At 40.8% G+C, this 14,352-nt stretch overlaps 1 protein-coding gene across 2 annotated transcripts in view; it reads left to right on the top strand.

The window, feature by feature from the left end:
* The window catches only part of sppl3 (signal peptide peptidase 3), a 37,094-nt gene extending 26,848 nt beyond the window's left edge, over window positions 1-10,246 (top strand). For both annotated transcript variants that reach the window (XM_080047231.1, XM_080047230.1), the window contains exons 5-11: window positions 1,477-1,555; window positions 4,472-4,584; window positions 6,148-6,254; window positions 7,521-7,684; window positions 8,388-8,569; window positions 8,698-8,807; window positions 9,011-10,246. In XM_080047231.1, the coding sequence (XP_079903357.1) occupies window positions 1,477-1,555; window positions 4,472-4,584; window positions 6,148-6,254; window positions 7,521-7,684; window positions 8,388-8,569; window positions 8,698-8,807; window positions 9,011-9,082 (827 nt within the window). In that variant the 3' untranslated portion in view covers window positions 9,083-10,246. The remainder of the gene's footprint in view (window positions 1-1,476; window positions 1,556-4,471; window positions 4,585-6,147; window positions 6,255-7,520; window positions 7,685-8,387; window positions 8,570-8,697; window positions 8,808-9,010) is intronic.
* The last annotated feature ends 4,106 nt before the right edge of the window (window positions 10,247-14,352 follow it).

Here is a 14,352-nt window from a genome sequence, read left to right as displayed (position 1 = left end):
TATGGTGTGCAACTGAGTAGGAGCACTGATTCAATAGTGCACACACCGGCCACTTAGGAGCGCTGTATGGGACTGCGTAAGGGCAGTTGTCTCCGTCTGGAGCAGCTTGGGGGACACTGAGGCACGGGGGCTGCATTCATTCAAAATGTTAGCCACAGTATTAAATATGTAGTAGGCCTACACTGCTCTTTATGATAAAAAATACACGGCACAACATTCAGCTTAACATTTTATTTATTTGACGCACTTTTTAGATGTTAGTTCCTCTTTTAATGTGTCATTGATCGCTTAAGCGAGCGATTTATTTCCACCGTTAACCGGCATGTATTTCCGATCTGCTGGTGGAGCAGGACAGTGGGCGCTCTTACAGCTGATCGTTGCCGGGTCGGCTTGTGCAGCTGACCGCCGGGCTGACCACTCGTGCTGTCATACAGTAAAACGCAAAATGTGTTATTTTTAGTTTTTACAACCCTTTTGAGTAGTGCTATCTAAAAGGGCCAATACATTCTAATCATTCAAATCTCTGCAGACCTGTATTTATTTTATGGGGACCATTACCGGACAGTTGGTGCGTCTGTTTCTTCTCTACCACTTATATTATGCACCCTCAGTTGGTTGCATTTCAGAACAGCAACACGCTTTTTTTAGTGGCGATTTTTGAGTCAGACCACTTTTTCTTCATCTATTCAAAGTAATGGCGACATATAATTGTATATGCTGCAATTTGAGCAATAGCCATATGTAAACCTAAAATGCAAAATCCTCAGCTGGAGATCGTTTGTTGTCAACACCAACGCTGTTGACCGCAGCAGTTATTTTCTTCCTAACTGCTGCCTTCTGTCGTTCTTCGATGCCGCTTGTAATGCTCCAAACTGAAACTCTTTTTTTCTACTTTCGCTGTTATTCTGTCAATTTCTACTTCAGCTAAGTTCCTCTTCTGTGCCGTAATGCGCATATCCATGTCGCAAAACCTCTGGGTGAGGCCTCTAAACTGAGAAAATATAGGGGCGTGGTACGATTGTTTTCAGCCGCCGCATTTATCAATAATGGCCTGGCGTACGCTGAGATTGGCGAGATACGACTGTTTGATAAATCCCACGCGATACCTGGTGTAGGGAGGTATTTGCGCCAGAATCTGCACCAGTTTCCACGCAAGTTTGACACAGCCGCAGACACAGCCGGGGTATTTTTTATTATTATAATTTTTTATTTTTTTATTTTTTATTTTTTTGATTGGCGTGATTTTCGGCAAACCACACACCATTTGGGTTGTCACGTGGTCTTAAAAAATCAACAAAACCCACCTCATGTGTATTTGAACCAATGACGGTGCATTCTATGCTGCGCACGCCATGAAAATTAGATAAAGTAACAATGCTGCGTGACGCAGCATCAGGCAGGAGATACAATGTGGCATCGCGCAGCAGCCGTCATCAATGGGTTAATCTAACTGCTCTGCTTTGTTCTCCTCCTCAGTTCTTGCAACAATTGCATTCGCATTCCTCTTGCTGCCAATGTGCCAGTATCTGACCAGACCCTGCGCCCCGCAGAACAAGTAAGGAAACCCTGTTGATTCTTTGTGTCTTTACATCGTGTCTGTAGCTCAAACTTGTGCTGTCTTGTTTGTCTTTTACAGATGTTTATAAAGCTCTGTGATTCATAATATGTATATATCAGTCTTAACTGTAACTGTTTGCAATGCTTAATACCACTGGTAGTAAGTTGGACATCTATTTTGGTATTTGGGTGGACTAGCCTTTAAACTTTCATATTTTTACCTAATGCATAGAAATTAGGGCTGTCAAGCGATTCAAAAAAATAATCTAATTAATTACAGGCTCTGTGATTAATTATCTAAATTAATCGCATACTTTTATGACACTTTTATGCCTGTTTATAAACAGCTGTATAGCCTACTACAGTCTCTCTCTCTCTCTCTCTCTCTCTCTCTCTCTCTCTCTCTCTCTCTCTCTCTCTCTCTCTCTCTCTCTCTCTCTCTCTCTCTCTCTCTCTCTCTCTCTCTCTCTCTCTCTCTCTCTCTCTCTCTCTCTCTCTCTCTCTCTCTCTCTCTCTCTCTCTCTCTCTCTCTACACTCCAGTCTCCTCCCCTCAGCCAGGTTTCTACATGAAATAAAATTAGGAACTAGCGCCAAATTTTCTCAAAAAAACAAGCAGACTAAATTACGACTTTCCATCTCCCACAACAGACAGCGCTGCACTGCCACAGATGCGCATAGCCTATGCCGATTCATTCACCATCGTCGTACTCATAGGCAAAAATATTGACACACACACGGGGCGGGTGTCTGTTTATGCGGGAGACGAGACAGCTAGCAAACAAAATTGAGACACACGGAGGAAGATTGAGAGATACTGTTTTGAACCTAAGATGTGCACCACTTTTGCACCGGGTCAAAGGGCATTATAGAAGTGCGATTAATCTGCGCAATTTTTTTTAATTGCGTTCATTTTTCTGTGATTAATTAATCGAAATTAACGCGTTAATTTGACAGCCCTAATAGAAATCATTTATAATTGCCTCTGGGCTCACTTGTCAGGACATCTCTGCTCTGCTGTCTCAAGCAATATTAAAGCACATGGCGCACCAGCCCCACCACCACCCACCTACTCAATAACCGATATGAACACCACCTCTCTAGTTACAGATTCAGAGGGTGCACTCCGGTTTCACTACACCTTTGTCTGCTGCACAGGGCCAGTATTACGCCAACCTTCAACCCAAAAACCTTTTCTGCTTAGATAACTTGCTGTATTTAATAGGGGAGAGTGGGGGGAGCTGTGCCACTTTTTACTCAAAGTGACTTTAAAGTGAGGCCTTGACAGTAATGTCTCCAACTAAAATATGTATGTATATTTCAGGAGGTGGTGCATCCCCGGCAACAATAACTTTGGATCTGAAATAAACTGTTTCAGAAATATAGCTTTCGGAAAAAAGTTGTCTTGTGGCACAACTTGCCCCCGGTGTGGTGTAAGTTGTGCCTTTGGAGAGAATACCATGGGTTAAATTGTGCCATTGATATATATCTCATAAACTGTAATGCAAACAAATCCATTACACAATTACTTATTGAGGGTTTATTTAAAGTAAATATTTTACAAAGATTGAAGGTCAATTTTCTTTAACAAGGCCTAGCAGATCTAATGGTTTTACCTGCAAAGCTCACAATGACACCATCATCATCTTTCTGGCCATCTGAACTCTCATCAGTGGTGTCATTAAGTGGAATGGAGATGTCAGTCTCTTCTGAGCTACTAAGCGACAATCACTTTATTTTGGTGACCAGCGTATACAGCCATGCCAATGGCACAACTCTCAGAAATGTACTTTGCACTAGCTGCTCCGCGCTCGTAGAACCAACTGCCACCTGGCATATGTGATTCCCCCTCCATTTCTGCCTTTAAATCAAGGCTCAAAACCCATCTGTACACCCTGTTTTTTTCTCCCCATTAACTATGCATTAACTAACTAACTATCTTAATTCTGCACTATCTATCTTTGTTTATATGTGGATGTCTGGGCTTCATGTATTTTTTTGTTATTTTACCTTAATTTTGTACCTACTGAATGCACTGTGTACAGCACTTTGAACAGTGCAAACTGCTATAAGTGTGCTTTTATTAATACATTTTACTTACTTATAACTCACCCCAGGCCCTTTGGCACAAATAGACACAGTGTAGCATACTAAAGCACTAAAACATTTGTCAAATGTTTTCTAATGTGTCTATAATTGTTCAGACACAATAATAAAAAAAAACCTTGATCATGGAAATTTTACTTTGAAAGGCAAAAAACAGTTTTTTGAGCTTAAATGTGCTTATATCTTATTCCATGTGTCTCCCTTATTTACAGGATGAGTCAAATGGATGGCTTTTCTTAAATATGTGGTCACATGACATTTCCAATTTCTTCTATTGTTTTCTAGAAACAAGGGGTGGCACTACTTCCCCACTGGCACAACTCTGCCTATTTTTCTATATTCCTCTTGTATGATTCTCACTTTATTTTACACTGCATATCACCAATTTGATTGTAATCCATCTTGTTTTTTCTCAGGCTACATGCTAAGCGGGGTCGGCTCCGTTCTAGTCCAGAATCAACGTTTTAATTCACTTGATACTGCTAAACCAAAACTCCCAGAAAAAGAAACCTTTCTGCACTTTAGCTGTTAAGTACAGCAATAAAGATTTAGCCAGCATTAGCTAGCTAACAACTATCCATTACCCGCTGATAAATTGTTTCAATCAATTACAAGTGAGACAAACGTTTTTATCATCTTCACAGACCCTCACTCTCTCCCTCAACGGTACAGATTAATGCTCCCTCACCCTCATTGTTCCTAGTACATCATCAAGTATGCAAATGCTGCTCAGTGGTAAATATGTGCCAGTTTGTATCACATTAAGTGGATATGCGTGATTTAGACAAAGCCTCTACTTATTTATTGCAGGATTTCCTTTGGCTGCTGTGGGCGTTTCACACTGGCCGAGCTCCTGTCCTTCTCCCTCTCCGTTTTGTTGGTGCTCATCTGGGTGCTGACTGGACACTGGCTTCTCATGGACGGTGCGTCTCTCTGCCATGACTCTCTCTCTTGCGTTATCCTGAATTCAATGCACTGTGAATTTTCCTGCAGAGGGTTGTTTACCATGAGGATCCAAACATTGGTAACATTTCTCTGAAGTGCCGGGCATTTTTTGGTTCTGATTTAAAGGCGCGGTCAGCGATTCTGGAGAACGTTTGTTGTCAAAATCAGTTAATATCTTCTCACGTTGAACTACCGGTCCGTACTGTGTGTGCGCTGTGAAAAAAATTCGCCCTGCGTTCCGAATCACATACTCTTTCTTTTTTCTATTCTACATACTACTTCTGACGATAAAAATTATCTAGTTAGGATGCAGTATGCTACAATTGGGACATACTTTTACTTATTTATTTCTTCATAACATTGTGCCTTGATCTTGCCTCTTGCTTTTATCCGTTGCATCCCTGTTTGTTTTCATATGGAGGCTCCGTCAATGTGACGTCACTTCACATGCGCACTGGATTATGGGTCAGAATCGCCCAAATAGGATGCTGTTTTCAACACTAAAAAAAGGGATTTTGACAAAAAGTGTTCTCCAGAATCACTGAATGCACCTACAAGGACACTGGGAGTTTTTAACGCAATAATAAGCAGTATTGAAAGATCAGCACATATTCTCATTACTAGACAGTGCACTGTGTAGGGAGAAGTTCTGTTAGCATAGCTGTTAGTTTGATACACATTAGTATAAAATTAAAAAGGCAACCATCCTAACCTTCTGTAAAGGCAAGAGTTTGGACACAATTAAGTTCCCCATCATCTCCTGACTTTATGAGTCACATAATATGATATTTTTAGCAACTTCAATTCAGGCCCTTGAACATGAAGTTTAGTCAACTGCTATATAAAACACTACTGTCATTTTAGCTAACTGGTCTTGATCAAGGTGTGTATATTTGTGAACCACTGACAAAGCAGAGGAAATTGTGTGGGTGTGTGCACCTGATTTGACCAATTGATCATTTGAAACATATTACTGGCAGCATGTTTCAGCTGGTCCAAACGGCTGTATACCACGGAGATGAAAACGAAACTGAAACTTAACTATCCCCTGGCTGGGCTGAATTTGAGTTGGAGCAGCAAAATATAGCCTGAATTCTTAAATATTGTTAATAAATAGATGCAATGTGTTGTGTGATTTTCGTCAGTAGCCTATAGTAGACCTAGATTCTGCGCTTCGAAAGCCACTAACTGTTCTGTAATACACTATCGCCGACACAGCCGGCTTATTTTTTTAATTATTTATTTTTATTTATTTATTCATTTATTTTTTGATTGACTGATTTTCGGCAAACCACACAACTTTTGGGTGGTCATGTGGTCTTAAAAAATCAACAAAACCCACCTCGTGTATTTGAACCAATGACGGTGCACTCTATGCTGCGCGCGCCATGAAAATGAGATAAAGTACAATGCTGTGCTACGCAGCATCAGGCAGGAGATGCAATGTAGCGTTGCGCAGCAGCCGTCATCAATGGGTTTAAACTCGCTAGAATCACGTGGAATTGTGTTTTCAAGTTTCTTGTGTATTTCCCTCTCCGCAGCCTTAGCCATGGGGTTGTGTGTCGCCATGATAGCCTTCGTGCGGCTTCCCAGTCTGAAGGTGTCTTGCCTGCTGCTGTCAGGACTGCTCATTTATGACGTGTTCTGGGTAAGATATGCTCCCATCCCAAAACGCCCCCACCCACCTTCCCCCATATACAGTGTCACACACATGTAGTCTTTCTACCTGAATTGTTACAAAAAAGTATCTACTTGTAAAAGTGCTTACTTTTTTCCCTAAACAAGCTAATAACTCTTTGGCAGCTAGATTATTTGCTGTTCGGGACATAATACAATTTTACATTTCCCAGCAGCAGAGTGTTACAAATAAGCTGGCCGGGTTACTTTGCATTGATATGTTGCCTACAAAATTCAACCCTTGTGAACAGAAATTAACCACATAAATCACGAGGAGGCGGATGAGCGCATTAAAAAGGACAGCAGGTGCCTCCCTGAGCCAAAACTAGGAGAAGCATCATTATTTCCTCCTGAGAAATTAAAAACTGTTTATGCCAAGTTGTCATTTTGCTGCTTTGGATCAGCGCCTGCACTTAGCTCTAAACACAAAGGCAATGGCCACTTAGGTGTCACCAAAGTCAAGGGAACCAGCCTGTCTGATTAACTGCATTGTTTGATTCCCATAATTTAATCAGTTTAGATCTCTGAGGGTGGAGAAGCTCAGGGGAGTCTATGAGAACTTAGCCACTATAGATGTAGCCTATTATCTGTTTTATTCAGAAAATATTAAGTTTTTTCAAATGGTCACTGCCATTATATCTTTGTAAAGAAAAAGGATGAGTAACATTTTCAATTAAAGGAATTTCTCTCAGAAATGTCACATAACAATTATTTAGAGCAAAATGTTCTGCACAAACTGCTTCAGCTGAGGTTCAACTACTGAGAACATTTTCTGTCATTGAAATTGGGTGCTTAGCAACCTGCTAGCACACCACATCTTCCTGAGTTATTTCCCAGCTGACGTTGACCATTTGTGTTCACAATAATGTTAAGATGGAAGAATATAAAATTGAATTGGATTTATTAATGAATCCCAATAACTGCTTTTGAGGAGACGAAGTTGAATCAGTGATTTAGTTTATACTAGGATAGAAATGTATAAGGTATACAGCAAACCAATAAGAGGTTTATATTATAGAGCCAAAACTGTTGATAGGAAATAAATTGATGAAATTGATATCAATTATCTGAGTAATTTTAATACAAAACTGGCTACAGCTTCTCAAAAAGGATGAAAATCTTTTTTTCTTGGCTTTTTATTGTAATAAATAAATAAGGCATAATTGGGCTGTGGTAAATTGGGATGAGAAATTGCATAACCTGACCGACTACATTCTTCCTTTTCGCCCCTCTCCAGGTCTTCTTCTCAGCCTACATCTTCAATAGTAATGTGATGGTCAAAGTTGCCACCCAGCCTGCTGAAAATCCCATAGATGTTCTGTCCAGGAAGCTCCACTTGGGGCCGGGGATGGGCCGAGACGTTCCCCGCCTCTCCTTACCTGGCAAACTGGTCTTTCCCAGGTAACACTGAGGAGCAAACCATGTGGAGAACAGTAGAGTTGACTCTGCTTCACTCATGTATGGAAACGCTCATTTTGCTTTTGTCTAACAGTGTGGCTCTGGTTTACCTACCAAGTTTCAGGTAGATATTTATGTTACAGAAGAAGCTTAAAACATTATTGGTGACTTTTCATCTTGTGCCATAATCAACAGGTAAACATTGTTGTTTATTAAGAATTCACAATGCGTGTGGGAGTAGAGTTTTTTTGTTTGTTTGTTTAATTAACTGATTATACTGCCGCCCTAATGCTGTGCTTGGTGAATTCAAGTTAAACTATGTATAGCTGAGCCTGAGCCTTCCAGGAATTGAGATGTAAATGTATAATAAAAATAGCTCACCGCTGAGGATTAACCCATTTCTTTTTTTGTGCCCCCTCAAGCCCCACTGGCAATAGGTTTTTAAGAATTACAATGTTGTTTCTCCATTTTCCATCCATCTAACAATATTAATTCCTGCTGTAGTGAGCTTTACAGCCTCACACACAGCTGTAGAGCTTTTGAGTTGAGATTTGGCATCTGGTCAGAACCTTCATTATCTTACAGAAACAAGTACAAAAACACACATGGCACACTTTTGTCATGCATGACTCAGTCGCTTCTAGTTTGTCTGTTTTGTGCCATGATCCCAAACATATATTTCTACTTTTTCCTTCTATCTGTGCAGTTCCACAGGCAGTCACTTCTCAATGCTGGGGATAGGGGACATCGTGATGCCGGGGCTGCTGCTGTGCTTCGTCCTGCGCTATGACAACTACAAGAAGCAAGCCAACGGGGAAGTCCCGGGCACGCCCGGACGCATGCAGCGCGTCTCCTATTTCCACTGCACTCTCGTCGGATACTTTGTGGGTAAGCAGGCAATCGATTGACGGATGGATGTCAAAGGTCAAAAGGGTTTTGTTTTTGGGGTGCTGGGTATGTTTTGAGGTGAAAATCTATTAATTATGTAATTGGTGATGATGTGACTCTGTCTTCAGGTCTGCTGACTGCCACTGTGGCATCCAGGATCCATCGTGCTGCTCAGCCCGCTCTGCTCTACCTGGTGCCCTTCACCCTGCTGCCTCTGCTCACCATGGCCTACCTGAAGGTACGAGATAGATAGATAGATAGATAGATAGATAGATAGATAGATAGATAGATAGATAGATAGATAGATAGATAGATAGATAGATAGATAGATAGATAGATAGATCATGTGCACAGCTTCCTTTTTATGTTGACACGGTCTGTGAAGACATATCGTTAAACTTTTTATTGGAGACTCACCACTCGCGTTGGTTTTGTCCGCAGGGGGATTTGCGGCGCATGTGGTCCGAGCCTTTCCACACCAAGGCCAGCAGCACCCGCTTCCTGGAGGTATGATGTACCCTGGGATACCACGAGCAGCACGGGGAGGACTGCGGATCCTTGACCTTAATTAAGAGGGAAGGAGAGAGGGCGCACTCACAGTGAGGCCATGTCGTCATCACTCGTTCATGCTTTCCGCCAATCTTCTGTGAGGGGAAAAAAACAACAAAAAATAACACAACCCTCAAAAGGACACCAGTGTGTGGAGATCACAACGCACCCAACACGACTCATCTTTGGTCCATTCATCCTGCCCGTTTCATCTCTGCTTCCTCTTCTCTGTTTGTTCCCTCGTCATCAGAGCACATCCTGCTTATGCGGTTTTTGTTCTCCCCCGCCCCCACCTTCCCCCTCTCTTATTTCCCTTTCTTCTGCTATAGTTGCTATAATTTGCCACGCCCCTTTCATGGCCCATTCCATTGGTCAGGCCTCTTCTTCGTCTCTCTCTCTCTGCGTTTTCCTTATTTATCTGCGTCTTTAGTTTCCTCTGCATCGCTCAGATGAACTCGAGGGCCAGACCCCCCTCCCTCCCACTTTTTGTGGACTTAGGGTTGTGAGACATGGCTGGGGTTTATATCTATTTTTTTAGTATTGTCGTGGTCATTATTATTATTAATATTATTATTATGGAACGATTAAAAACAAACGGTGATTAGGCAGAGAGTTGCAGTGGCACAGGACAGTGCTTGGGAGCAGCGGCACACAGTAAATGAGAAGAGTCTTCCCCCTCCATCAGTCTCCCCTCTTTCCACCACTCCAGCCTGCTCTCTCCATCTACCCATCATCGCTCCACATGCGCTCCAGCCCTCCTCCTCCTCCTCTTCCCCTTTTCATCCGTTGTCCCGCATTCCCCAACCCCTCACAGATAACTATGTATTTTATTTAGAAAAGTTTTATTCTTGGCATATACGAAATGATGCATTATAAATTGTTAAGCTGCCCTCAGCGTTTGAGGGGCTGCTTCTATTTGTATATATGTGTATTTGCGGTATCTTGAGTTTGTATTTGTGTTGGGGGAGCATGTCGAAAAGGGTTGGGAAACCGACACCAGCCAACCGCCGAACTTTGGTAACTTTTGCTGCCAGTTGCGTTGAGACGACTGGTGAGCGTCCATCATTTAGAGGATGTTTTCTAAAGTGTGTTGGCTTGTGTAATTCAAATTTAGCTGATGGATTTTTTTTCTGGGGGGGTGGGATGGGGGGGGTCTGCATCGGTGGCTGGTTGATGAAAAAGTAAGTTTCCTGCTCTAGTGTTAAAGTGTGTGTGTGTGTGTGTGTGTGTGCGCGTGTGTGCGCGTGTGAGCAAAAGATGAGTGAACGGTTATTTTACTTGGTTTTTAATTTGAAATCATGGACATGTTAAAAACATTGACAATAGTCAGGTTTCCATTGAGCTGGTGTGTTTGATCAAATTAATGGAAACAGTTTGTGTCGAACTTGTAAAAAAAAAAACTTTTAAAGTAAAAACCCAACAGGGGTCACTTAATAGTCTTTCTGCGGACAGGTATAAGTGTAACAGTGTTTTTGTTTTGTTTTTCAAATAAATGAATGTTGAATTAATTTTAAGGTATGCTATGTCTTTGAAACCACATCATACATCATGCTGGGTTTTGTACTGATTTTTGTTTGTGCACATCCTAAATTGATGTGTATTTATGGCCATGGAAATGCTAAAAAGCCTCTTAATTCAGCTGTCACAAGTCCTTAAATGTCTGAGCATGATTATAACAGATGAGTTTTTTTATGCAATTTGACAAAAGACAAGTCAGCGGAGCAGCACAACGGCACATCTCATCTGAACTTTGTAAATGTCAGTGTTTCACCTCGGTCGATGAAGACCTGACTATTGTGAACGTTTGGACTCAAGTCAGTTGGATATGAAGACGTACTGTTCATATGTAGTTACAGATAAAGGGTTGGATGGTTAAGTGTGTTTGTGTGTGTGTGTGTGATAAAACAACATTATAAAATATGTTTGGACCTAGGGAGGGAAGAAAATCACTGATGCCCTTCAGGAATCGAAAATGGAAATTAGAAACTAAAGCTAACTGATAAGATGTCGTCATTTGGTCCCTGACGGTCTTATTTTTATTCTTCTTCATTTCACACGTTACACCTTTTTTGTGGTGCTTGTCAGTTAATATCTAATGTGTACTGGAAAAGGTGTGAGTGAGAGATTTACGGATGATGCATTTTTTTTTTTTACTTTTTTAAATGCTATCTGGCCATGCATGTTAAGTGTACAGTTTATCATTTCTCAGACTGCATCGACAGGGCTACTGCAGTTTTGAGTCTCTGCTGGCCGAAGTCTATAAGCACTGGACCTAATAAGCTGGCCTATACGCAGAGAAGCGTCAGTGGGCTGGGACAGAGGCTGCGGGTCAGGAAGACTGCGATTTGCGATTGATCAGATATAGGACTGATATTATGACCTGAATGCTGTCGGATCTGCCGCACAGTGCGCTCGGCCAAACTTGGACACCATGGACCCACAAAAAACCCTGTTCACCTCTTCATGGACATGGCAAGAAAATATATAGATTTATATACATATATATGTGTGTGTGTGTATATACATACATAAATAACTGACGATCATGGTGAAAACAAAAACTTTTTTTTTATATAGAAAATTGATTTTTCTTTTTTTTTACCCCCTTGTTTTTTTTCTATAGTGCTTTAGTTTGTTTTTCTTTCCACCTCTTCTCAACTCCAGCAGAGGACTCTGGCTCTGTTGGTCTATTGATATTACGGCTGAATGGATTCTGTATAGAAAAATGGTGAATAAATAAATTAAGAACTGTCTAGTGAAACATGAATCCTGAGGCGCTTGATCTAAAACACTGTCTCCTTTTAACCCACTCCCTCTGCCCTTCTTTCCTTCCTCGTTCAGGATTCTGCTGTAAATAAACATGACTAACTGTAACAACCGTGTGTCTTTTTCTTTGGTTTGCCCGTTTATGATAATTCTTATGTTCTCACAATGTTCTTTATATCATTATAAATAGTATGCTTCTGCTGAAAGTTAAAACTAATTTGCACTTTGCATTTTCAAATGTACTGTGAGGATTCTCCAAGCTTTCGGCTTCACTTAAAAAACAGGAAACAACTATCATTCATGTACAGTATGCTGAAGACCCTACACTTAGGCTAAGTATTTTACACTCCACGAATGATTTGACAACTATAGGTACTGGTTCATTTTCATTTAATGATACATCATTACCTTATGATCTACTTACAAAACAGAATTAATTTGTTACATATTCTTTCCAGTAGTTCACAACCTTTTTGGTGTGTGACCTCTCAGAAATGCAGTTCTGGGGAGGGAAACAAATAAGCTGTTCAACATTATATAAAGTAAACAAGGCTAGATGCTCTACAAAATTACACACTGTTGCACCAGTATCCAAATCTAGTCTTATATAATAATACCTGCCAATTTATTAGGTACACCTGTTCAATGGCTTATTTAAAAAAAAAAGCTAATCAGCCAATCACTTGGCAGCAATTTAATGCATTTAGGCATTTAGACGTGGTCAAGACAATGTACTGAAGTCAAACTGAGCATCAGAATGGGGAAGAAAGGGGGTTTAGGTGACTTTGAACATGGCACGGTTGAGGGTGCATGGCAGGATGGATCCATACCTTCATGTTGTTTACGCCAAATTCCGAACCTGCCATCTGAATGTCGCAACTGAAATCGAGACTCATCAGACCAGGCATAATTTTTCAATCTTCTATTGTCCAATATTGGTGATCCTGTGAGAATTGTAGCCTCATTTTCCTGTTTTGCTGACAGGAGTGGCATCCAGTGGTCTTATGTTGCTGTAGCCGATCTGCTTCAAGATTGGTCGTGTTTTGCGTTCAGAGATGGTATTCTGCATACCCTGGTTGTAACGAGTGGTTATTTGAGTTACTGTTGACTTTCTATCATCTCGAACCAGAATGCCCATCCTCCACTGACCTCTGACTTCAACAAGGCATTTTACGTCCACACAAATGCCGCTCACTGGATATTTTTTCATTTTCTGACCATTCTCTGTAAACCCTAGAGATGGTTTTGAGTGAAAATCCCAGAAGATCAGCAGTTTCTGAAATACTCATACCAGCCCTCCTGGCACCCTCAACATTGCCATGTTCAAAGTCACTTAAAACCCCTTTCTTCCCCATTCTGTTGCTCGGTTTCAACCTCAATAAGTTGTCCCGTCCAGGTCTACATGCCTAAATGCATTGAGTTGCTGACATGTGATTGGCTGATTAGTTATAGCCTATGTGTTAACAAGAAAATGAACCGCTGTACCTAATAAAGTGGCCGGTGAGTGTATGACCTATTTATCTAATATTGTCATATATAATGTTATGTTATTCAATGGTCTACAGAAGGAGTCCTTTCACATTTGATTAGACATTCATAAACTGAAAATAATGGACCAAATTATATATTCATTTCTCTAGAAATATTTAGATCACACATTTTTATATCTCAAGGATATTAATACCAATTATAATCAGCTTTTTTGACTGATGTTACCACTGGAAGCAAATGCTGCCTTTCCCACAATTATTTAGTGGAAAGAACCCCATTCCTTCCTTTGTCTGTAGCTAGGCAAAGTTAAGCTGTCATTCAGTTATAAATGGAACTGACATTTTGGAAACGGGAAAACACAATTCCTAGCATTCCTAGGCCTACAGATAAATTCTGCTTCTTTCAGGTGAAATATACAGTAACACGGTCGTCCTTCGAGTGAATTAATTCTGCAAATCTGGATTTGTCGTCATGGCGTGAAGAAACCTGCCAGGTGAGGTGAGACTTGACAATTATATGGGTGAATATGATTTGTGACATCTGTAATGCCTGATTTAAACCAGATGTAAAATATCTATCTAAAACCATGGGATTTAAAATGGGTCTTTATAACTGACAATTGAGACTATAAGAAATATTAAGAGACAAAGAGAAGCCAAATTAGCTTTTCGGTGTCAAATTAGGACAAATTATGAATTCTTGGGCAAATTGTGAGCATTTTAAATGTGTTCGAGTGTTTTATGCGAATTTGGGGAGGGGGGGGTGGGGGGGGGGGTATTCACCTATGTAGGAATTTATAAAAGCCAAACATCACCATCTTCCCGCCTCGGTAGATGTGCAGAAAACTGTGCAATTCCGACCTTCTCCAGCGGATGGCGACACAGTACAAATATCTATTAGAGAAGTCAGAATTATGAAAGGCCTTGTGTCGTTCCTGTACTCAAACACACCAGCTCAATATGTTTTTACATTAAGTA

The sequence above is a fragment of the Ammodytes marinus genome, assembly GCF_949987685.1.
Source record: "Ammodytes marinus genome assembly, chromosome: 18".
Lineage (NCBI taxonomy): Eukaryota > Metazoa > Chordata > Actinopteri > Uranoscopiformes > Ammodytidae > Ammodytes > Ammodytes marinus.
This window is presented reverse-complemented; position numbering and strand designations above follow the sequence as displayed.